The sequence below is a fragment of the Choloepus didactylus genome, chromosome 3 (genome assembly GCF_015220235.1).
Source record: "Choloepus didactylus isolate mChoDid1 chromosome 3, mChoDid1.pri, whole genome shotgun sequence".
In the NCBI taxonomy this organism is placed as follows: domain Eukaryota; kingdom Metazoa; phylum Chordata; class Mammalia; order Pilosa; family Megalonychidae; genus Choloepus; species Choloepus didactylus.
In genome coordinates, this window is record NC_051309.1 from 101217426 (window position 1) to 101243773 (window position 26348).

The window sequence follows — 26348 nt, forward strand, 5'->3', positions numbered from 1 at the left end:
GTTTCTACTTATTAATATATGCCCAAAGAGTGATTGTTTAGTATTAGCCTAAAAACAAATGCTACACATCTGATAATATTAAACTTTTAATGAAGATTCACAATTCACCCCTAGTCACTAAAATAGAACTAGCTGTAAGCATTTAAATTAAAGTCTTTGGAGGCCTTGTGCTAAATAATGATTTCTAATCAGTTTACTTTAAGTAGTTTATCAGCTTTTGGAATAAAAATTGTCAAAGATGAAGTATTTGAAAACAATCCATTTTCTTAAGTAGTTTAAATTTCTCTCCCACACTCTTGTTTACACAATTAATTTTTATTAGCAAATGTTTATTTATATCAGACTACATGATCTCAGATACTGAAATTTTATATTGCAGAAGTTAAAGTAATAGAAGTTTATAAATGAAAACCTTGCTTACTAAAGCAATTGATAAAGTGGGATACTTCTTTGTTTTAATTTGTGGACTGTGTACTAAAAACAAGGTAATGACGATATAAATGTTTTTTAAATTATAAAGTGCTGTTTTAAAAAAAGAAAGTATTACATTTGTATGTATCTTAGTCATTAAAAATATTTTGTTGATCCAGAGAAGAAGCAACATAAAATCTGGAGGTTCTGAGCCTAAGATCAATTCTACCCCACACATGATTCAGAAGGAGAAGGAAAATACCAGAATAGGAAAAGTGCTAAGAAGGAAAAGCCACTCCTAAGTGACAGCCACACTCTGTGGAATCGTGACACTGCTGTTGTGCTTTATGTTTCTCAGTCCTTTATGTTTCTCAAAAAAAATTGAGCACCATTTTTTTACAGCCTTATAAATGAAATTAATGGATATTTACTGAGCTAATACTGAAGGCAAGTCACTATGATTGTGGAGTAGAAAATAGAACAAAATACATAATTGAAGATCCCTGCCATCAAGGAGTTTACAGCCTGGTTGGGACTATAAGAAAAGGACAAGTAGAAAAGTATGTAATTCAACATGAAAACAAAGGTGTCACAATGTTTCAATGGTTCAATACTAAATGGCTGAATACTAAATGGACTCAGAGATGTTTTTTCAAAGAAGATGTTTGAGTCTTGTCTTAGTTACCAGGCTGCTATGACAAATACAGCTGAAATTTATTTTATCGTTTCGGAGTCTGGAAGGCTTGCTTCTCCATGGGGTTGGTATCTTCTGGCTAGCTGGCAATCCTTGAGGTTCCTTGGCTTTCCCCTCATATAGCTTCTCTTTCAGTTTCCTTCTAGACTTTCTACTTCTGATTCCTCTCTGTGGCTTTCTCTCTTTATAAGTCCTCCAGTGACAGGATTAAGACCCATCCTGAATCAATTGACCACATCTTAACTGAAAAATAGTATCTTCAATAGGTCCTATTTACAATGGGTTCACACCCACAGGGATGGAATTAAAATTAAGAACATCTTTTCTGGTGTACATAAATCAATCTACCACAAGTCCTGAGAGATGAGGAAGAGAACGGAAGGCACTCCTGTCATTTATTCACTCATCGTTTGCTAAAAGTATATTATGTGCCAGGAGCTGGAGTTTAAAAAATTCGTATTGTGTAGTATCTACCCCCAAGAAAGTTAGCATCTAGAAGAGAAAAAGAAAATGCCAATAAACTCAAGGCAAAGGCTATACTCCTTAAACAATTTGCAATCCTGGCCTGCTTCTCCAGCATTAGGCAGGCCATTTCCACACCTGGACTCTCAGCTTGGGGAACTCATTTCACGTCCTCGAAATGCCTGTACTTTCTCCCTGTTGGGCCTTTGCACAAGCTGTTTGCCTGTCTTACCTTTACTCATTCCTAATTGCTCAGTATTGATAACACTTATTCCAAAGGATTGTCCTTAAATTTTCCATCCTTCCAAAGCAAGGCTCAGTGTGCGTTTCCCACAATGCCTTTCAGAGCACTGTCTCTTTTAGAATACATAATCATACTGCAGTGGAATTACATGGTGGTGTAACAGCAAGTTAACATTCAAGAAATGGTTTTTGTTTTATCTTTACCATTTATAGAAACATGATAGTATGTTAAGATCCATAATGGAAAGAAATTACAAAGTAGAATTCACCTTTAAAAATGTCTAAAGTAAAGAGAAATTGATTGTTTTCCTATGATTCTACTCATCTTCAGAAAAGTTTATGTTCTGTTGCTGTCTTAACACTCTGCTAAAAAACCCAAAACACTTTCCCAGCAGGGTTAGAATAATGCTAAATATAATACAATACACTTAAAAAGTTAGAATATAATTTTTAAAAAGCATTTAGATTTTCCGTCTCTGAAAATGTGCATAAAACATAGTAAAATTACTTTCTTAGAGTTTTATTATTATTGATGATATGACTCTTGGCTGAGAGTTTTAATTACATATACTGAATTTATCTAAGAACTTTATTACAAATATGCTCTGAGTTGTTTTTTTTAATCATCTATCAATATAAAATCTCTAACTTAGGAGTTATTTGCATCACAAATGAATTCTTCAGTTATTAAAATACCTACTGTGGCAGCTCTTAGAATAATGAATTCTTTCCATACATTTAAATTGTGATTCAACTTAATAAAAAGTTCAGTGTTTATGCAAATGTTCAAGAGAATGTCTGTTCCTTCAAAAAGCATCCTTCTCCATAATCTTTTCTCTCCTAATGCTGTGCCAATCAAGGATACATATCATGATCTTTATCCTATTTTATATACAGACACACACTTCAAGATCCCACTTATCTTAAGATTTAGTTGTCTGACTCAAAGATACACAAAATTCATAAAATATATACAAAAACTAAGCAAAATTGTTTGACTTTATGACACTTTTTGATATATATGCATTAGAAAGGTCTGCTTAGGAAGATTTTGTATTGCCCAAAGAGTGACTCTAAGTAGGGATGATCACTGCCAGCCTCTCACTGAAGAATGAAAGAATTTTTCCCCTTTACCCTATAACCCAAATATCACACTGAGCTTAAGGATGAAGTTGACATTTTAAAAGATCACCAAAAGTGTTCTCTTTCCAATTGCAATTATGCCCTCGCTCTCAGTCGGAGACATTGTCTGGGTCTTTTCAGCTCTCCAGCATCTTTCTGGCTTACTTTCATTATCCTGATTATCCATTCATTTGCCACCCAGCACTCATTTTATGAAAGATCATGTCTGCCATTTCTATAATGAGTGCTTGACTTTTACTGCCAGCATAAACACATAAAATATATAATAATTAAAGTTCACTAGCCAACAAAGTCTTGAAATCTATCATGTTGCTAATTTGATTCTTCAAGCAATTGCTTCTCTGTGAAGAAGGCTGATTTTGCCCCATTAGTCAGTACGAGACTTGTGATTGAAGGGTGTGCCTCTAACCTAGAGAGATCAATTTGAATGGGCACCAAGTATTTCAACTTGAGGATCATCTTTAACCAAATAACAAACTTATAAAGTATGATGATTTATAAAGATGACAAAAGTCTCATCAAATATTTGCACATGATTTTTAAGTACTAAAGATTAAATAACGCACAGTTGTCAAAATATAAAGAGTTATTAAATAAATACTGTACCTTTTATGCAATATTGTTTAAACTCTAAGGAAAAGGGTCATTGGAATAACTATGGAAACCTGCATATTATAGATTGGAAACTTCACAGTATGTTGACTTACATTGGGTCAAGACAAAGTTTCAGAACATGACTTCCTTATTTTAAACACACTTCCTTATTTTGATAACATCAGCAAAGCCCCTAAGTGCCCCACAATAATTAATTCATCAGACATTTACTCTAATCACACAGAGATTAATGAACTCATGAGATAGGCGTGTGGCTCTCTGGGGACATCAAGATGTGTTACACAGAGTGTAGTGTTTGTAAACAGATACAATGGAACACGTGTTATCCAAAGGACTTGAGTAGTCAAGCCCTCAGTTAATAAAGAAACAGGAAATAAAGAGGCAGCTTCCATTTATACAGATTTTATTTAGGGATAATGAAGATCTTGATGGTCTCCTGGAAAGAAACGCAGAATTCAGAAGACCTGAATTTGAGAGCTGATTGGACAGCATACCAGCCATGCAGCATTGGGAAATTCTCTTCACTTCCAAACCTCAATTTCCTTAGGCATAAAATGAGAACATAATGACATCAGCTTCATTAAAACTTTCTATAAGAATAGGGGGAGGTGGCACAATTAATAAATGAACACAAATATAATTTCTCCCTCACTCTGTTATTTTAAGAAGTAAAGCGAATAATATGCAATGTTTTTAAAAAGTGCTTTATAAACTTTATGGTCCTATGCATATCTTTGTCATTATTTTTATTCCTTTGGAAAACATGTTCTTTGGGTAAAGTTTACAGTTTTTTTCCCGTAAGCAGAAAAGTGGATGCCTTGGGAAGACATTAGCTACTAGAGACATGGATGCTAGTTTCTTAATAAGAAAACCAGAGCTGTTCAATTAAAGGCTTTATCAAATTATCTTTTGCAGCTCTGAGAGTGAGACATCAGGTTTGAAGCAACACAGAAAACTTTCTTTTCCTATATAGGTGTCTGATAAGCAGCCTTCAACAATAACTGAGCTTTATAATTAAATTTGGCCCTCTTGATTCTGCTCTGCAGTGAGGGGCTGGACATGTCACTTCACGTCACTGGCAGCACTGAAATATGGTCTCATTTCCCAGATTCTTTCCAGTAGTAGCACACTGACATTCTCATTAATTGAGGATAGTAATTCTTTACCAATACTGAAAAGCATCTGATTGCTTTATAATACTTACAGTCACACATAATTAAAAAAACATTTTTCTCTCTTTTAATTAAAAGATATATACCTTTTCTGCCTCAGTTGATTGTCTTACCCATTCTGATCACAATCACTTCCCTGGAATTTCTTTTTGATAGTATAATATCTTCTTATAGCCCCTTGATTCAAGTGAAAGCTGCCATTACCTAGAAGATGAATAAGCAAATGTAAGCCTTAGACCACAAATACTACCTGATCTCGAGTAGTTAAGGCAATCATTCTTTGGTACATGGGGCAGCCCCAATCTCAGGATAAATGTTTCAAGATAATCCGAAAACCAAAGAAATCCAAATTCACTTCAAGGAGTGTGCTCCCGCTGTCAATATACAATGTGTGTGTGAAATTCTTTCTCTACTTCATCAAATATATAATCAACACATAATCTCTCTGTACTCATTTAAAGGCACACACATATTAATGCAGATAGTTAAAAGGGCAATGAATAAGATCCACAATCAGTGGTACGAAAACTGGCTCTGAGGCTTTCTAATGTTATGACTTTGGTCAAGTCATTTAAGCTCTTGAATTTAAATATCTTTATCAGAAAAACAGGAACTTGTTGACTTCATTGAGTTATTTGTCACAGGGAGTCTAAAACATGTGAGCAAACTGCAGTCAGCCAGCCGAGTTTGGCTTGCAGCATATTTTTGTAAATGAAGGTTTATTTCAACACAGCCGTGCCCATTTGTTTAAGTATTATCTATGGCTACTTTCATACTACAGAGGCGGAGTTGGGTAGTTGTGACAGAAACCATATGGTCCACAAAGTCTAAAATGTTTGTTATCTGATCATTTGCAGAAAAAGTTTACTGACCCTTGATCTAAGAGATAATATTCATAAACTTACTTGAAAGGGCAAAAAATGTTAATTCACCTATATGATCTTAGGCAATCTTAGTGAATTGGACTTAAAGCAACTAGCACGTGGCTCAACTAACTGGAAGAACTAGTTAGCAGTTCAATTTAAACAAAGGAAATAGCATCTAAGTCTCCTTTAGGCTATTTGGTATTACATAGGTATTAAATGTTACCAGTAAATAGTTGTTACATCTAATTGACTAAATGATCACCAGGAGATTTTGCTTAAGGAAAAAAAAAATTGACTGATGCCTGATTCACAGGAAATTGATAGAATCTGTTTTTATAACTCTGATGTTCAAAGTGAGATATCATATATGCCAATCAGAGTACTGCTATACTTAATTGATTGCTTAAAGCTGAATCTTTGACAGGTGCTTTTGCTTTCATCAAAATTTACCTTCATTTTCCAAGACCAAAATGAACAAAATGATGAATGAATGAAAAACCTATCGAGCTGTCTATTTTTCCTGAAAATAGTCTGCATATTATTAATTCTTTCTCAGTAACCATAGAAAGGAAAATTTAGTGAATATCCACTAAGTGAATTTAATAATGTCAAAATTTAAGAATGTCAAAAAATATATATATTTTTAGATATTCCCAAATTTCTTTCTCAGTGATAAGTGACATTAAATATTTATAAGTAATGAGATTCTATCCCAAATATCTTTCTAATTTTGGTTACATAAAACCCATAAGTATGTAATAGATATAATATTTTGAAGCATTAAAATAGTTTTGCATCCCCACCAATTACTCAATGCTTTCAAATCAGAAGAAATGCCTGGAGGTCTCAGATCATAGTGTTTTATCATTGTGTACTTAGAATTTCCTTTCACTATGCCAAGCTGTGCCAGTTTGGATGTACTATGTCCCCCAAAATGCCATGTTCTGTGATGCAATTTTGTGGGGGCAGAAGTATTAGGGTTGATTAGGTTGGAATCTTTGATTGAGTGTTTCCGCGGGGATGTGACTCAATCAACTGTGGGTGAGAGCTTTGATTGGATACTTTCTGTGGAGGTGTTATCCCACCCATTGAGGGTGGGTCTTTATTAAATCACTGGAGTCCTATAAAAAGAGTTCAAAGACAGAAGGAGCTCAGAGCAACTGAGAGTTGTTAGGTTTTTTGACTGGGAAGAGAAGAGATCAAAGCTCAATTGAAGAAAGTTTTATTGCCGACATGCACAGGCAGACTGAAGCCTAAGAGTGGCAACAGCCCAGAACAAAGGTGGGAGTACGGTTTTATAGCTTTTTGGGAGGGGGTTGGGGGAATAATTGTTGGTGGGTAAGATAGAGAAGTAAGGAGTTGAGTGAGAGGATTGGTTTGCTCAGGGTAAGATAAGGAGTTGATGTCAGGGAGGTTATTACATTATGGAAAATTGTTTATGTTCTTGCTAAGACTGCTACGTTAGCTAAAAGTGGGTTTTACGTAAACAAGTCATGTCTGTTGTGGGAGAGCTTCTAAGGGTGTGTTGTGTATGTGTCGGGGGTGGGGAGTTTTGCCTAACAGGAGTGACATTTTGGAGAGGAGCTGCAACCAAGAGTGACATTTTGAAGACAGCCATTGAAAGTAGAATTTCGCTACTCTAGAGTTTTCCTGGGAGAAACTAAGAGAATACCCACAGATGCCTAGAGAGAAACTTCCTGGGAGAAAGCCATTTTGAAACACAAACTGGGAGCAAAGGAAGCAGACGCCAGCCCAGTGCCTTCCCAGCTAACAGAGGTTTTCCAGATGCCATTGGCCATTCTCCAGTGAAGATACCCAATTGTTGACGCCTTACATTGGACACTTTATGGCCTTAAGACAGTAACTGTGTAACCAAATAAACCCCCTTTTATAAAAGCCAATCCATTTCTGGTGTTTTGTATTCTGGCAGCATTAGCAAACCGGAACACAAGCCAAGAAGCTTAAGGACTTAAGGTGTAAGAAGATTATGCAGTAGAGGAAAGGAAAGTCCCACCTCTTCTGGCCAGGAGATTGGTAGAGAGGAGAAGTGGGAGGTGGGCAAGTGGAAAGGCATTAGGGTGAAAGGAACACCAAGGTTAGAAAACCTGATGCTTCCTTTCCCTTGGGTCTCTGAGGGGAGCTCATTGGAAAAAATAGTACACCAGGCTCTGTACTATCAGAAAAGGACTCAGATGGTTGAGAAGCCAGAGCAGCATAGTCAGGAAAAAATGGCACTGCCTTGGGACCCTCCACCATGAGTGACCAGGTGACACCATAGTAATGTCTGAAGGGGTCCAGAATCCTAGGGAGCTGGATGAAGAAAATGGCAGAGGCTTAGAAGGGTGCACAGCACCCCAGAGAGCCAAAGTATACCAAGTCAGCAGTGAGGAGCCTGCAAGCCCTAAAAGATCTGAAAAAGACATTAGCCAACTTTAGCAGTCTTAAAGCCTTCTCTGACTTCAGTAACAGTCATCAATTAATGTCTAAGAACGAGACCCAGACCCATTGTACTTCAAACGAGAGACCCAGACCCATTGTACTTCCAAAGCACATCCAGGACCAGCAAGAGGCTACCAGCTCCTGTTCTCTCAACTCCCGCCCCCCTAGAAGGCATAATGTTGTCCACTGTAAATGCAGATGCCATCTTGGAGAAGAACAAGGGAAAAGGAGAGGGACAGGAAGGATTGTGAATGCTCTCAAGTAGATTGAGACATATTTAATGATTGGGTCTGATTGAGTTTGAAATCATATGGGGTTAAATTTAGTTTTTGTTCCCACTACTCAGTGGACACATTCCTCCTAAAGAAGATCAATTAAGATATAGAGAAAAGTTACATTATCTTCGCACATCCAAGTTATATGAATACATTTGCAATCATAAAACAATTATATTGTTAGGTTTAGAGGAAACATATTGACAACAGTTTTACTCAGAGTCTAACAAATCTCTGATACTAAAAGAGGTAGCTCTTCTCTAAGTAGTTACTCTTAGAGGTAGTGTTCAGTAATGGATGAACACGTGTTGGAAGACAGGTCTGCGTTCTGGCCCCAACTTTACCACTTACTGTCCGTGGGAGTCCCTAAGAATGTTATTGATCTCTATCTACAGCAGAGATTCCCAACAGATGTGTCTTCACTGATGTACTAGGATATTGCTAAACTATTGACTCTTTAGCCCTCGTGGTAGCCAGAGCGGAGTGAGGTGGCTGGAGCTCTCCCCCATCTCCACCCCCACCCCAGGCATCTTATCTCTGGCTGCAAAGAGCCACTGATTACTCGAGTGTGCTATGTAAATTATTTTTATGTGTGTTTTAATGTGAAAAATTGGGGGAACCATTGCTTTATATGACTTGATTTCCTCATCTATGTAATAGGTAGAGAGGGAGGTGGACACAATAGATGCTGTCTGCAGCCCTTTCCATTGTAATAGCTTTTGCTTCTGGGAACATGAAGAGAGAGATCCCAATCTCAAAGGAGTCGAAGGATTTCCTACACAAATCACCTGATAAAAAGAATTCCTCAACTAATTTTTTAAAATCTCTGATTGCTCCTAAGCTTTTTCCTTAAAGAAATGACTGAAATGGCAGGTGTCATTTTTCTCAGATAACCAGTATTTTTTTTACAATTGGTTCACCAGGAACTTAACCTAAAGGCCATGATTTCAAAGAAATTAGAAAGGAACCTGTAGACTGCTATAGTATTCAAAAGCAAAATCAAAGTTACCTAGATGAGATTAGAAATTTTTATCATCTTTCAACAACCCGTTTTGTTATAATTAAATTAATTGGAAAATCAATTGCTAGAGTAGTGATTAAAGATGGTAAGTGATCAATAATTAGTTCAGTTTCCATATACAAATGAGCTTATTATCTTGAAAGTAAGTAAAAAGTTTTTCATGACAAATGCCTCAAATCTGTTGAATATTTTCATTTGAATATGAAAGAAGGGTCTTTTGCTTCCCTACTCCCTTCGCCTGAAGTATGCTCATTTATATCAATAAATGATTTAATGGATGCAGAATTGATCTATTAACCATTTTAAATTGAAGATGGACTTCTAAGATTCGTCTACTCAATGAGATCACAAATGTTTTCGGACAAAAAAGGAAATGCAATGTTCTTATCAGTGAATCAATCATTCAATGATTTAAATGAGAATATGACTCTCCAGTAAGAAGTGAGTACTAGAAAAGAATCAAAGAAAGAATGGTAGTTGCACTTACAACAATAATTCTAGCTTTTCAGTTTTGGTAGCCTCTTATGTGCTAAGCAATGAACAAGATGTTTTTATGTACAGCCTCATTGAGTCTCGCCACAATAATCCTCAAAAGTATTCTCATCACCTGGGGTAAAAATGCAGAATGTCTCTGACTACACTCAAAGAGGAGGTTTTAGCCATCCAATTGTTTGTCATCATCTAATATCTGACTTTGTTTCTAATAATTTCAGTGTTTACAACACCAAGAAGTCTAGTTTGCACATTTCAAAATCCCAGAATGCTAACGATACCTGTAGTGCCACTCTGCTGTCTGTGAGCAAAGACCGCCATCTTGTGGAAATTGTGTTCATAACAAAAATATTCATTAAGCATTTTGCAACTAGACTCTTGCGCTGTTGTACACACAAGCACACATGCATCAATGTGGCTTATAATTAAAAGGCAAGACTTTTCTTTCAGTGTGTTTTCAAGTCTCATTGAAATGTGCCAGTGCCATTGGAACACCTGAAAAGAGAAAATATCTATTTTTAATAAATACTCATCCTATCATTCTTTTAGGCAGTGCTTTGTATTTGCTAAACTTTCTTCACCTAATCCTTAAGTAACTTTTTGTTTAATAATTGAAAGGAGGGCATGGTAAGACTTTTCTGATGGAATTTCCAGGAGCATTAGATTTTGTAGCAAGATTGTATGACAGAATTTTGAGCTTAGAGAACACTTCCATTCCACGCCATATTTCTGGAATCTTTTGTGAGCTAAAGATTTCAAGAGCTTGACTGAGGGATCCTGCTGTCCATTGCTGTGCTTCAGTGACCACCACATTAACCTTATAAAGAGAGCTACGTGGTGTGATGATACTTGAAGGGACTAGAGATATTCCTTCCCTCCCTTCCTTTCAGTGAAGTCCCTATTGCCCAGCTCTCTGAAGCTTAGAATTTTGCAATTTAAACAAATTTTTTTGATTTAAGGCCCTCAACTCTTATCAGAATCAAAATGGGTATAGTACATATGCTTCAAAAATTATCGTTTCAACCAAAATATTTTCCAAGTGTAGGAAAAATAAGGAGACAGAGTAAGTAAATGAAACATGGGAGTCTCAAATACCATTGAAGAGGAAGAGGTCAGGGGTAGACAATAATAATTTCTTAAATGAATATGTGAATAAATAAATGAATGAATGAGTGAATAATGAATGAATCAATATGCAAGGAGGTTGTTAAAAAGGAACAGTTTTGCAGAATTTCCTAGACCAATATGGCTGAATATGCAATCATGATTTAATATAAATTTTGTACCCAAGGTAATGTCTGGCACAAAGTCACTGCAATATATATTGAACGAATACATGGATAAGGAGGGGATGGAATAAATTGGAAAATTGCATTAAATAGAAGAAACAATATTATCTGAGAAAAAAACATGGGGAGGGTTCGTTTACCAAATGCATTTTGAGCACATTCAACCAAAAAAGCGTGTACCTGTTCTATGTTGGCAATATGGAGGACAGTGTGCACGTCTTCCGCAAAGGGACAGACATTAAAGAAGTAACCAAAAGCTAATACAAATGATGATATGAGCTAGTATCCTGGCCAGTGAAGGAGGTAGGGGGCAGGGAAACTTGGGATCTCCTTTTGTGCCCACGTATTCTCACAGAGCACACTTTGCTGAAGTTTTCTTTTATTTCAATATGTACCTATGAACTTAAATTTAAGATAAATAAACTTTTAAGAGATGACAACATTTTTCCTTCAAGGTATTTAGTGGTGCCCTGAATAGACACAAAACTGGCAAGTCTTGCCTATGTATTTGAATGGTATTCATGAATAGGTCAAGCAAACAACTATGATGCTATGTATGTATGTATGCAATACTTAGCACAATGCCAGGAATTCCTACAAGTTGTCGCTTCTTTGGATCAAGGCATTATTTCTCAAGTGTTGCTCAATATCCTAACACCATAAGTTATTAATATATGTTGTGGGGTGGGGGAAGGATGAAGGTAAGATATGTTTGGGAAATGCTGAATTAAAATCATGCAAGTTTCTTTTCTGCAAGACTTCTTAGAACCTTTAATAGGCTACCATATTTGCAAATCTCCAAGTGGGTGTTTCTCAAAATAAATGACCATAGGACCCTCTTGCAGATTCCCACTAGGGGCTTGCTTCCCATGGAAAAACACACTTTTGGGATTTCTGGAAATACAAATGTTTCTGTCCAGGATAGATGCTGGAATGAGGGTGAAAATATAATCTGTTAATATTTATAATCATTTTAGTAAATCTGATTAAGCAAATTAGCTGCCTTTCTAGATCAACACTTAGAGGCAACATTGAACTAGACAGATCGATTTCGTAAGAAGAAAGAAGGAAGGTACAGGCTATGGGGAAGGCTCCAGTGCAATGTTAATCCTGGAGTACCAGGAAGAAGCCAGCATGAGGCACCAGGAGAAAGGTGATGGGAATATCCAAAGGAATGACAGGGATGTAAGACCAAGTCTCCATCATAGCCCCTACAGCTGCTCTTACTCTTGTTTAACTGGTTGAGTATTCACCCGACTCCCAACACACAAAATCTTCCTTTTTAATTTTGTTCATTCATCCAGACTCATCGATGGCATGAAACAGGCAAAAACATAACATATCACTGGAAGTGAGTCATTTACTCCTTCCAGATAGGTGTAGTTCTTCTCTCTAAAGTTTTGTACAATCTCACTGCAAGAATCTAAGACCTGGGGCAAGAGTCCATGTGTGTGTCCACAAATCTTAAATCTAACTATATAAAAAATATACATCAAGCTCAGAAACTGTTAGATAAAATGTGTTCTATCTTCTTATTTGACAAATATGCCTTCATGACCATGAGGAGGCTAGGTGTGAATTTTGAATTCGCAGATGGATTGGAGCTCTGCACTGAGCTGGAGTCACAGGGAAACAGCCTCTGGCCCCCTCTCTTCCCACCTCCAGCTCTGTCCTGCATAGTGAAGTGTCTGCCACACGAAGGTGTGTACACCTGATCTCACACATTGGACCTCTGTCCACGCTCTCTGTAGACACCACTCCTTTAGACCTCTGGTGCACCCTTGGCTGTGGGTTCTGCTCTCAGGGGGAAGTAGCTGAGGCTAGTCCTTCACGGGCCCTGGAAGCACACTCAGAGCTGTTTGGGTAGGAAATTCAAGGGTACCCTGTGAAGGTCAGGCTCTGGACAGTGACATAGTTTTGGCCCTGATCCTTCTCACAGGGTGAGAAAGGGTGCAGCTGGAGAAGGGCCAGAGCAAGGCAGTTCTCATGTAGAATCTAAGGAACATTTGGAATGGAGAATAAAACCTTTGTGAAACTAATACTAAAAAAGCTGCATTCTTTGCAGTTACCCCCAAACCATGGGTAGGGATGGGGGTGGGAGGGGGGAGATATTTTTTATTTGAATTTAAATGCTTCTGAAAGCCTCTGGTCAACTTTTCTTCTTATTCTCCAAGGTAAGATGATTTCCCCTTTGGCATTAAAAGGGAAACTAGATCAGTTGCCTGGAAAACCCAAAACGATGTATTTTATCAACTTCAAACTTGTCCCAAGGCTCTCTCCCACACTGTGTTAAATAATAGAAGTCTTTTTAATTGAATTTCTTTGTGGGTAGCATATGCTGGGTGATATTATGCCAGTGTCTTGCTCTAAGCAGCAAAATGTTCTTCATAAAAGCATTAAGATCCAGAGCACCATTCTGTAGGGAAAGAGCACAGAACTGCAGCAGCTTGAAACCACATAAAAACAGTGCCTCTGAAATGTAATTGTTAAAACACATCGCAACAAACCAGGGGGAAAATATTTAGAACTATTGAATGAAACAAAAGAAGAGGAAGAAGAAGAGGAAAGAAGAGAGGGAGGGAAGGAGGAAGCACTGTGGCACAACTTTGTCTATAGAATCAAGGCAATAATGCTTTTGGTTTCCCAGCATTCCATCTGCAAGCTGATCTATACATTCATTTCTGCTTGACAGCCACTGTGCTTTAGAGATGGGCTTGTAATGGGTGTGTGGTGGGCCCAGGCAATAAATAACCGTGCCTGCAGTAACAGAGTCGTGTTCTTTACCCCAAGGATCCTGGAGCTTCAGCAGAATGGTGACATGGACATCCTGAAACACAAATGGTGGCCTAAGAATGGCCAGTGTGACCTGTACTCTTCAGTGGACACAAAGCAGAAAGGAGGCGCCCTGGACATAAAGAGCTTTGCAGGGGTTTTTTGTATCCTGGCTGCCGGAATTGTCCTCTCCTGCTTTATAGCTATGCTGGAGACGTGGTGGAACAAGAGGAAAGGCTCCCGGGTCCCATCGAAAGAGGTACTTGACCGAGAGCTTCAGCCCTTTAGTTGAACAGGCAGGCTGTATTTCCAGGGAGGATAATCACCAGGAGGAAGATACTGGTCTGGGTGTAGTCATTGTTTCTTTTTTCTTTGAAGATTGAAACAAAAAATTTGTGGAATATAAAAGTTGATAAGACAAATACCAATTTCCATTTAAGGACATCCAGATAAAGGAAGAGGAGACTATAGCGTTCTAAAGACTGACAATTCCATGTGCCACAATGGGCCTTGAAATTCTCCCAGATCTCAGATAGATGTTAGTTAAATCAATGATTTTTTAAAGGCTGTGATTCCCTTGACCGGTGCAAAAAAATGTTTACTATTTTATTTCAATTAGTTGTTTAGCCTGTAAAATAAATTGCCTTTGTCTCCATTACTGGGCCTAAGAAATGCAATACTAAAATAAAATAATCAGAATTTTCTCTTCACTACCAGTGACTGCTTTCCTCTGGCTACATGTAGACCTGTAGAAGTGATCATATATTTTTTGACTCTTTGATGGCCCCCAGCTTACTAAATCCACTCTGTGCAGTCATCCAGAATTCAATTTTTCTCCTTCACCTGGAGTCAGCTTAACTCCAGGGTCGTATTAATTTTTTTTCTACAGCTTTAAAAAAAATCACTACAAAGTTACACGTAATGTCCCTTTTAAGTGACAGTTCCCTGTTCCTAGTTTTCATAAAAAATATGGGATTTATAAATCATCCGAAAAAAAAACGTAAATTAAAAAACTACATCTATCTTATTTTCACTAGAGCAAAATGTGAGAAATTTTTAAATAACGAAATCATAGCACGAAAACTTCACAAACTGAAATGAAAAACAACCTGGATTTTCTGAATGGTTTGAGTTGTTGGATGGTATCAAAGAAAGAGTTTTTAAACTATAACTTGAACTCAGTTAAGCACCTGATGCCTAGTCAGAATCCCAAGAGGATCCACTTTAATGTACAAATAAAAATGACTTCTCATTTGCCTATGAATTTCTGCATAGTAATGTGTTCTTTCAAACAGATTGATTTCTAAAGTAGTCTACAGATTCCTTACTACTGCCTTTTATGCAAAATTGGTCAGCGCTATTTATAAAGAAATGTTTGGCTTAGATAAGATAAAATTTGAGTCGCCTACCTGTCTGAATGATCACAAATTCTAAATTAGTGGAGTATGAATTAAAAATTAATCAGGTTTTCTTGTAGTGTTTTCTTTGTGGAATAAGCTTCTGGTATCTCTGTTGACATTGATTCAATGCAAAAGAACACATTAATGCAATATTATAGGCAAGACTTCATATTCTCAAAATTTGGGGAAATTAAGGACTCCCCAAGCCCTTTACATTTTGAATTACTATATATGATATTAAGTTTTTGCATTATTATATCTGTTGATACATTACAGTTGCTGTGGGAACCATAAAATTGTATCTTTCAGCCCTCTAAATTCTTAGTGATAATATTGCATTAATGGATATTTTTATTGGATTTTAAAATGAGAAAAGAGAAAGAGAAACAGTGATGCACATCAAAATAATCTTCACCGAGGAACATTATAATAGCATGATTAAAAAAAAAATACATACTCCACTCTACTCATGACATCTAATCCAGATCCCATGAAAAAATATTTTCTCCTCATATGATTAATAGATATTTTTAAATCCTATAAATTTAATTTATTGAGCTTGGCTATAAGTAAGATTGAAAACGACCATTTTATTTCTTGCCAGCTTTATTTTTCAAATATTGGGCTTTAATGCTCAGTTTTAGTGTAACTCCTGAGGGATTTATGAATTGGTTTCAACCCCAGCAATCTGAGGTTTTACTTCCTTTTTGTTTATTAAGCTCCTTCTTGTCAAGGTGCTGTTAGCATGGTTTAAAGTATCTTTGCTTTAAAGGCCATTTAACATAAGCCTGGCCTTAAACTAAAGCTGTCACCCACATGCCTTGATTAAAGAGATCTCTAAAGGTCCCACTGACCTAACAATATTGTCTCATTCAGGTGCTAAGGCTAGAGTCTATGAATCTCTCAATTAGAAGTTGATTCTTTTGTGTTGAATGTTGCCCTGTCTATACAATCTCACCTATCTAAGGTGTATGAAAAAATAATACTTTAACCATCACTAACACTTTAGTGTAAAACAGCATATCATATTACTTACATCAAGATTGGAAAGTGGGGGTTAGGAGGGAGTGCTGGAAAGGAACAAAAATCCAACTTGGAACAAAACACCCTGAAAGAGGAGGAAGAATGTGTAAAGAAGAGGTGGGGAGAGGGGGTGTGAGTGCTAAAACTATGCTTTTTATTTGTATAATTTTACCTGCATCTGTCCATGCTCTTATAGATTTGCAGTCACCCCTCTATTGCTCTCATGTCTTTGTAGTTGCATGCGGTTTATGCTTATTTTAGAACTTTTACTGCAAGAAAAATATTTATTATAGCTAACCTTGAGAACAAGGATCATTTCAGAATCGTATTGTTACCCACCCAACCCCACCCCAGAAACTTGCACAGTGCCTGGCTCATATTAGGTGCTCAATAAATATTTGTTAAATGAATAAATCCCAAAGTTCAGTTAATTACATATCATGCTTGCTGAACTACTTTTTTTTTTTTTTTAACCATGGAAGCTAGTACTGATAAGAACCTTATCTTCTTTTTCTTCATCTCCAGGATGACAAGGAAATTGACCTGGAGCACCTCCATAGACGTGTAAATAGCTTGTGCACAGATGACGACAGCCCCCATAAACAGTTTTCCACCTCGTCAATTGATTTGACCCCTCTGGACATTGACACTTTGCCAACACGACAAGCACTGGAGCAAATCAGTGATTTCAGGAACACTCATATTACCACAACAACCTTTATCCCAGAGCAGATCCAGACTCTTAGCCGCACACTGTCAGCTAAAGCTGCCTCTGGTTTCGCTTTTGGCAACATGCCTGAGCACCGAACTGGCCCTTTTAGGCACAGGGCACCTAATGGAGGCTTTTTCAGGAGTCCTATAAAAACAATGTCATCTATTCCTTATCAACAAACTCCTACTCTGGGGCTCAATCTGGGTAATGATCCAGACCGAGGCACCTCCATATGAGCATCAAACAAAATCTCTTCACTGTTTTCTTTTTTAGGACTCCCTTTGCAAGGAGCAACTGTAATATTGTGGGACTAACATGGATGTAACATTTTTTCAAAAAAAAAAATCAGGATTATTAGTAACAATTCTAGTTCCTTCTCCCCACCTTCTCCGCCTTCTCTATCTTCTCTTTCTCTCTCTTCTTCCTTCTCTTCCCATACATTTCCCACCACTTTTTTTCATTACTCAACTTGTTTCCCCAGAATACCATATACTAGAATCCTATTAGTCTGCTTTTCATATACTGTACTTCAAGTATAGGAAATGTGCACTGAGTATACTAAAAGTATATGCAGGATTAATTTTACATAAAGGCCTCTTATGTAACGTCTCTCTATTTTTAAAACTATAATTGCAATAACTTCAGTCTTTTTACATTCTTCTGCTGCATTCATACAATGCTCCACTGCTGTTGAGTGTCCTTTAACTGTGGACCAAAGGCAACCCCTGCAGTGTTTATAAAACAATTTAAAGACCATTCAGGCCGCATAATATGAGAATGCAATTTTGTAGGATTACAAAAAGCCATTAATATGCCAGTCAAGACTACAGTTAAAACTATTCTTGCACTGCAACAGTGCATATGACCTTTATGCGATTGTACAGTATTAAAACATTTTTCTTATGTACAGTAAACTATCAAATGGCAGAAGCCTCTGTTGTGTTAAATAAATTAGTATCTCATATATATATACATATATATGCATCTATATAATGTGTATATATATATAAAGGTGGCCATTGCTATTGCAATTCATTTAATAAAGCTTTAGTTTTTAAAAAAAGTATTGTACACAGGAAATATGTATAGTGCAGAGGTTCTTTTCAGTTAGAAAAGGCAGGTTGCTTTAATATTATTCTGACTCGCATCATTTGCCAACAGAGAATATTTTATACTTTTGTTATTAGAACATCCAGGGCGATTTAATATTTGTTCCTAGATGTAACTCATTTGAATGAGTTTTGCGTTTGTTATTCAGCAGTGTATAAAGCAAACCTTGATAATTTTGCTTTTAATTAATTATCTAAGTGCAAAATGCTATTAGCTGAACCACAACAGCACATAGAATGCTCTATAAGAGTTTAACCATAGATCATTGAAGGTTAATAAATTCTCTTCCAAAACAGTAAACCAGTCAATACAATAATTGTAGTGGGGGAGAGCCCTTAAGAAATACTGATGTGGCCTTAATTGTTGTCATATATTATCCTAAAGCAGAAAATATAATAATCATATTGGGCTCTCAACTTAACCCCCTCTTTTATTCAGTTCTGTTTGGAGGAGTTAATGTATTTTTTACATTAGTGCCAAGTGTATAGCAAGATGACAGCAAAAACAGTGCCTCTTTGCGCACAACCCTTTTAAAGTAGCATTCTTACCTGTTAGAAATGTAGAATGAACTTTGTTTGTAATCCTTAAAAATTAAAACGTGGTAAGTAGGAAGCAAGAACTTTATCCTGTGTTTTCACGCAGACGTACACTTATTTTAATCTAATTCATTCCATGGCTAAGATTGATGTAGGAATCAACCTATGTGATTTGCTTTAGGAGAAATTTAAAGGGTATATTCTTAAAGGTATATTATATTTTGATGCTAATTCTGTTCTGGGGAGCATCTTGTATTGTCACTGTTTTTGTACTAAATCTTCAAATATTGTCTACTGTGTAAGGCAGAAAAATTTCTTATCATGCAAAAAATCATTTTGTTTCCAGGGTAACAAGTACCTAAGTGCATGCACAACTTGTTTTCCCTTGTAACATTCATGATCTCATTCACAACTCTGATTTTAAAACAAAAAATCTTTACAACAAGCTATATAGGGACATACCAGATGTTGCAGTGATTTTAGCTATCAACAAACTGTTAACCATGTACAATATTTAAAAATAGGCCTATTTTGATGTATTGCCTATTACACAAATACACAAAACACTTTTTGGAGGCCTCAGTTATGAGTGGCAGAGCTTTCTGTGTATAATTTGTCTAAATAATTTGTCTAATAAAAATGTTTTCTAAACTTGCTCTCATACTATTGAAGTCTTAAATGTGAAGTATGAAAATGCTTATTCTCACAGATAGAGCTGAATTTTTCTGAAAATTTATCCAGAGTTAATTAAAGCATAAAACATATTGTTTATTAGCAGAACTGTGCCAAAATGAGTGGCTCTTTAGAACCAATACTAAGTGATATCCTAAACCAATGAAAGATTGCCTTTGTGTTATTTGAGACTATTTGAACCAACAATATGTTTGATTTTCTTCTTAGAAGTCTCTGTGGACAATTTGGGGGAAGGATTTAGCCTGGGTCATGTAAACAATATAACCATTATAATATAGCAGGATCAGGTTCATTATATTTTATAAAAAAGTAAAGGAAGGAGGGAAGGAAGAAAGGAAGGGAGGGAAGGAGGGAGGGAGGGAAGGAAAGGAAGGGAAAGGAGGGAGGAAATTACTAAACTTCGGATTTAATTCTTAAAATTTGATTTGCTGTTAGAGAAATATTCATCATGCTGAATTTGTTAATTTGAAAATTAATTCAGACTCCAAGATTATTTCTAACACTGTGTTATTTTCTGCATGATCAACAATATTAAATCCTTCTAGCATTTAATCACCCAACAAATCCATATCTGAAAATATATTTGATTAGGTTACAATCTCTGCTGTTTAAAATTCCATTAAAAGTAAATCTTAAAATGTTAGAAAGAACAAGGAGGAAATTTAGAGATCTAGACAATCTCCCTCATTTTACAAATGAGACAACATTAGATGCCAAGAAGCTGGACTTGCCCAGATGTTTGACAACCAAGAGTTAAAACTGGTTCTTTCTTTCTCTTTCTTTCTTTCTTTCTTTCTTTCTTTCTTTCTTTACTATGCTATTCATCTGTCAAGTTCATGTGGATCCTTTCAATTATAAATTTAGGGATGACTCATACACAGTGCCTTACTTGTTCCTGTCACCAAACCCAATTTCTAGAAAACTTCTTTCCTTCACATGGATTATATGACCCAACTCCTCCTTTTACAGATGGGAAAATGAGTACCTCAAGTTATTTACCCAAGAACATAGAGTTAGTTAATGGCAGAACTTAACACCAGAACCTGTTTCTGCTAGTGCTAATCTTTTTAACCTATTGTTTGCCTTGGTGTGCACCACGTATACTAACCTTGCTATTCAATAAAGACAAATATTTCATGTTGAAGTATCTCTATTTTACTTAAATGTCCAATTGATACCATTGGTGAATCATTAAGAGATCGGGTTATCACTTTCACCACTTCTGAACTTATGTGCAGGTTTTGGTTTAACCATACATACTTAGAAAAGTATAAGTCCCCTTTCTTCCTTACATGTTAGGCTACAGACAATTTGCTGTTTTCTTAATAATGCTATTTTTTTCTTCTCCTTTAATTTGGGATTGACTGTCAACTGAATAAAGGCTTTAAAATAGACTTAGCTGAATGATACATTGCTTCATCAATTAAAAACAAAAAAATTAAATGAAAAGATCCATTGTATCCAATATGATACCTTCTAAACCACAAAATTGGACAACAAATTATTTCTGTTTTATAATCAGGATTTTGATAAGGTCAAACACATTCTGAATTATGAGTACAATAAAAAAGGCAGAGCTAAGAACTTACATGGTGGTAAGCATAGGGCTTTTCCCTTAAAGATATATATGTCACAATTGATAAAATGCAATGAATGGACTCATTAAAATTACCTTCTTTCTAAAAACAAATCTTATAACCAAGCCTTGTGAACAGATATTAATAGACAGCTCCCAGTTATGACCATAATTATCATTTCAACAAATATTTTAGTAGATGACCTCGGATGAGGTAGCATATGTGAGCTCCTTTGGTTGGAAATGACTTACCTGACCCTGAGACATAAGGAATAAAGCCTCTTAGATTTGATAATTCAATTCAATTCTATTTATATTTACAGAGAATGTACTATGTGAAAGCCAATGTGCTAAGCAGTTACACAAGATGTAAATAAACTGTATACACTTAGGAATGGTTCTGTGTCCTACCACTCCAGATCTTTCCTTGCTCCATATTGAAATGCATGCTAGAGAGGCCGCCACCTTGCAGACTTTCTGAGGGGGCAGAATGAACCACCCCAAACCAGAACTGCCTTTTTTGGGTTTGGACAATCCAGCTGACTGGTGCAATCCATCCTGATGGTTCTCAACAGCTGATTTAGTCTGTCTTCTTAGGTTCAGACCGCCTCCACTAAGAAGACTTGGAAACCTCCCAAGAAGCAATACAACTAAGCCAGGTTTTCATAAAAGTGAAAATTACCATAAGCCACAGGCAAACTGCTATCTGACCCATTCTTAACAATACCTGCATGACAGTCAGAGACTGGCCCCTACCCTCAGGTATCCACATCAGAATGATTTGGAGCACAATAACTCATTTTCTATCTCTGCGGGTCTGACTGTGACAGTTAGGGCTCTACAGTGTTTTAAACAACTTGCTTCGAAGGGACCAAACACAGTAAATCTTATTCAGGCTCTTTTCCATATGGAAGCTACTGCGATTGGGCCTTCTGGCCATGTCTCCTGGCATCCCAGACACAGGACACAGCGCTACCTATGACCACAAGGAATGTAAGGTGTTTTAAAGGTTGTCCAACATGACAACAGCCACAACCCCACAGATACCACCAGAAGAATAGAAACTTCACATTTTTCCTCCATTTTATAGAGCTGTGCAGATGCATGGAACAGTTAAACAATGTAATGGTTCAGCCTATCCCAGGGAAGAGACTAAAGGAGATGTCTCTCATTTCCTCACCTGAATTTTCCATATTCCTATTTTTTCAACAGTACTCATTTGTTTTGTTTCCCTGTAAAATTAATGACCAAGCAAAAATCATCCCAAATTCAGAACATTTTTTTACTATCTAAAAGCTCTATCTTGACTTTCTATTTCATACAAATTAGGACCACATGTCACCTTTGACTAATTTTGCACATTTCCTAGGATTTCTTCAGAGTGGAGAAGAGAAACTGGCTGTGCTATGTGGACTTATTACCTACCTTTTACTGTAGACGTTTCTGTCTAGGGTTTATGAGGAATGAGGACCTGGTTTCCTTTTGGAGAAACCCCATAGGTATTCACCTGGGAAGTAAGCAGCATATTTAAAAGGTCTCAAATCATCTGTGATGTGACAGAAAATTCACAAAATTTTCAAGACAACATTAATTCTCATTAATTCAAAAAAACAAGCTTTCATAACAGCTGCATTAGAAGGAGGAAACATATGTCACAAAATCAGAAACTGAAACACATTGGAACCAGAGAAGGGAAGAAAAACATTGCTTTTAATAAATATTTACCTACCACAAAATTTGAAACATTAGTAGAAAGCAAAACTTTCATTTTTAAAGTCGTTATATTTTATTTTTAAATTTGATGCTACTGAAAAACTTGAGGAAGCAAGTAGCCTACATCTGGGGCTATTTTAATATGTAAAACTTGGACATCAATGTTGTTTTTTTTAAACCTACACAAGTACACATATTAAAATCCTGAATTTTAAGAAGTAAACAAATTACAGCTTGCCTATTCACTACACAAAAGATTATTCATAATAAGAGGCCTTTAAGAATGAGTTCTTCTAATATGTAATAAAGTAAGAATCAATTTGCAAAAATTTAAGTTACATTAAACTTTTCAGAATCACAGCCATTTCCTAGAGACTTGCATCTTGTACTTATATCTGTTTCATGTTAAGTAAATGCACAGCTGAATGGTAACATTTAATTCCTTTTCATAATTATATTAAAGTTGACTTTAAAAGTAATGCAAGCCATCTTTTAATACCTGTTTACAAGGGTTGACTATAAGATTTGTTTTTAGAAATAAAAATATACTGAAATTAAGTTGAAAATAGGGATGCCTTATGTCCAGCTGATTTCATTTGACTTTTTCATTCTAGAAATACTTATTGAATACCTAATATGCTCAGGTACTTCTTTCGGTGCTGTCAAAAAAACATTTTGAACACTAATTGTTGGGTGGATTATAGCTGGGTGAGTGAATATAGTTATATACTTCCCTGACATTATGAACATTAAATATCAAATACAGAACTGCATTCACACATAATATATTCTAATGAGTACAAAACCTCTGTCTTAACTGACATACCAAAAATGAAAATTAAAGATAACTAACTAGTGCAGCAAGATATATTTTTAATTGGGACTCCCAGATTCAATTTTACACAACCAAGCATTTCAATACTTACTGCTCATTCCCTCAAATTTCTCCATCAAAATATCATGGTAAAAATGGCTGTTCATAAACTTACCAATGTGTGTATAAAAACACTTCTCACGTGTACAGCCTCCAAACTTCATGGTGTGTCTCATGAACGTGGTAAGTTCCATGATACATAGCGCTCAATCACCAAAAGTTGATGTTTTAATTAATTCTTTCTTGTTCATCATCATTAAATGAAGTTTTATTTCCTTACTCTATAATGATGCTTTCATGTCTCCTTGTTTTTATTAGTATTAGTAGATATACCTAAACTTAGCAAGGCTACAGAGAATAATAGGAATAAAACAATCATATGGAATCAATCAGACCACAACCAATACTTGCTGAGCACCTACTATGAGCAAGGCACCAAGGGGCAGAGTTCCCCTGAGCCTCCAAGGGTTCTGGTGTGCTGAGATATTGGTCCCCTCGTGTCTCAGGATGGTGGACCAGATCCCCGGGCTAGAATTCTGGTCACAAGTCAATCTCTTCACTTTTACCTGGGCCTCTCCTCAGAGGGCTTCCAAAATGTTTAAACAAAATTTAAACATTGAAAAGTTAAATAAAAACTTATTGTTCAAACAACACCAGAAGATATGGCTCCAAATTACTTGACAGTGCAGAGTATAAATATAGTTCATTGTCAAATTATTGGTATAGAGAAAACATTCTATGAGTTAAGAAGAGAAAAAGAATAATGTCATCTGTGTGGCTTGGGATGATTTCATGGAATACATGGAAATTTAGCTTAATCTTAGAGAATATGGAAAGGTCAGAAAAATGGAAAGGGGCTTCCAAGTGGAGGGTACAGTGCAATCGAAGGCACGAGGATGGAAAAGAGCATTTGGAGGAACAGTCGGTCACAGTGGCTGGAATACGGGCTTTGTGTCAGGGAAAAGTGGCAGGTAAAGCTGGGCTGAGAGGGTGGAAGGCTTGAGGCTTGGCACAAGAGATTGAACTATATCCTGTTCATTTATTCATGTATTCAACATATGTTCACTGAGGTCCTACTATGTGCAAAACACTATGCTAGGTGCTGGGGCTACATCAGTAAGCAAGACAGAAATCCCTGCCCTCACAGAGCTTACACTTTACTGGAGCAGATAGACAGTAAGCGGGATAAATAAATGAAGTGTATTTTCTATTAGGAGATGATAAGTACAGTGGAGAAAAACAAAACAGAGAAGGAGGAGAGGGAAGCCCAAGGAGGGAGTGGTGATGTGCCATTTAAAATAAACTGGTCAGGGAAGATCTCATTAATAGCTTGACATTTCATCAAAGCTCTAAACAGGGTGAGGGAATTGGCCATGTTGCTGTCTGGAGATAGAACATTCCAGAACAGACAATGCAAAGCTTCTAAAGTAAGAGTATGCCAGGCATGTTTGAAGAACAGCAAGAAGATTAATGTGTTTGGACCAGAATGAGTGATGGAGAAGGAAAGAGCTCAGATAGATAAAAAGGGGGCATATCTATTATGGAGACTTGAAGTCCATCGTAAGGATGTTGGCTTTTATTCTGCATGAGATGGGAAACCACTGGAGTGTTTTGAACAAAGTGGCATGACTGTCACAAGTTCCAACAGATTGACTGCAATGTCAGAGGTTGGTCAATCCTGGAATCATAATTGCTGCCACTTCCCCAACCTCCCTTGGATCCAACTATTTACCACCATTTTAAGTAGAGTGGTATGGAGAGAGTGGTATGGTGATGCCAGTTCCCGGCCATACCTCCTTTTGCATTTCAGCCCTTGAACCATCAGAAAGAGATTGGAGCCAGGCTGGTGTTCACGGAGACCCATTACCATAGAACGTATGGAGACCTTCACTGTGGGCAGTAGGGAGCCACGCAAGATTTTGACCAAGGAAGAAACTTGTTCTAAAAGAGGTGTTTTAGAAAGACTAAGCTGGTAGTAATTCATAAAATGGAATGGAGAAGAGGCCAATTAAGAGGCTTTTGAAATAGACATGAGCTGAACATGAGTAGCACATAAAAAGAAAGAAGATACAAATGATAGATGGATTTTGAAGGGAGAATCAAGAGAACTTGAAGACTAACTGAAAATAGAGTGTAAAAGAGAATTGATATTTCTATTTCAAATGCTAGAAAAGATGGGAATAATTTTACTAGAATGTGGTTAAATCCAAAGAATACCTGTTCTGCTAAGTTTAATTTTTCTTTAAATTGGGGGGGAGGGTGCTTAGGGAGAAGAAATAATGGAATTGAAAACTGTTTTGTGAGCATGAATGATGGATTCTTAAGAGGTGCAGGGGCCCTGAGGGATCATCTAGAGTCCAGATTTTTAAACTAGTCTCTACAGATCCCTGAGGGTTTTTCCTGAGACTTTAGGGGATGCTGTTGGGCTGAGGTAAGGCCCACTGGGCTTCAGTCAGAGCAGTGCTGCTTTGATCTCTTCATATATTCGACTTCCAGTTAAGATTTCCTTCATCCTCTGGATAATACCTTACTGACAGATGACCAAAACTTCAACTCAAATGTTTTCTGAGGCAGCCCATTACAGCGTTCAACCATTTTAACTGTCTAATTGTTAGATGATTCCTCCTTATTTTTGGTCTTTGTATTGTTGAAATTTGACCCCTCTTGGTTCTTTGAAGTGCTATAGAACAAGTCTTTTTCCCACATGACACTTTCATGTTTCCCACATGGTGAATAGCCAGAAATTACCAAAATGTCCTTTTATATGGTGACAATGACTCAAATCCCATCATCGGGGCTTGAAATAGACAAAATATG

At 36.6% G+C, this 26348-nt stretch overlaps 1 protein-coding gene across 3 annotated transcripts in view; it reads left to right on the forward strand.

Moving 5' to 3' along the window:
- The window catches only part of GRID2 (glutamate ionotropic receptor delta type subunit 2), a 1659435-nt gene that overhangs the window by 1603382 nt on the left and 29705 nt on the right, over positions 1-26348 (forward strand). For 2 of the 3 annotated variants that reach the window (XM_037830265.1, XM_037830266.1), the window contains exon 15: positions 13913-14153. In XM_037830265.1, coding sequence (XP_037686193.1) covers positions 13913-14153 — 241 coding nt within the window. Of the gene's footprint in view, positions 1-13912; positions 14154-16842; positions 19331-26348 lie in introns of those variants that run through there. The other variant, XM_037830264.1, reaches the window with a different exon arrangement.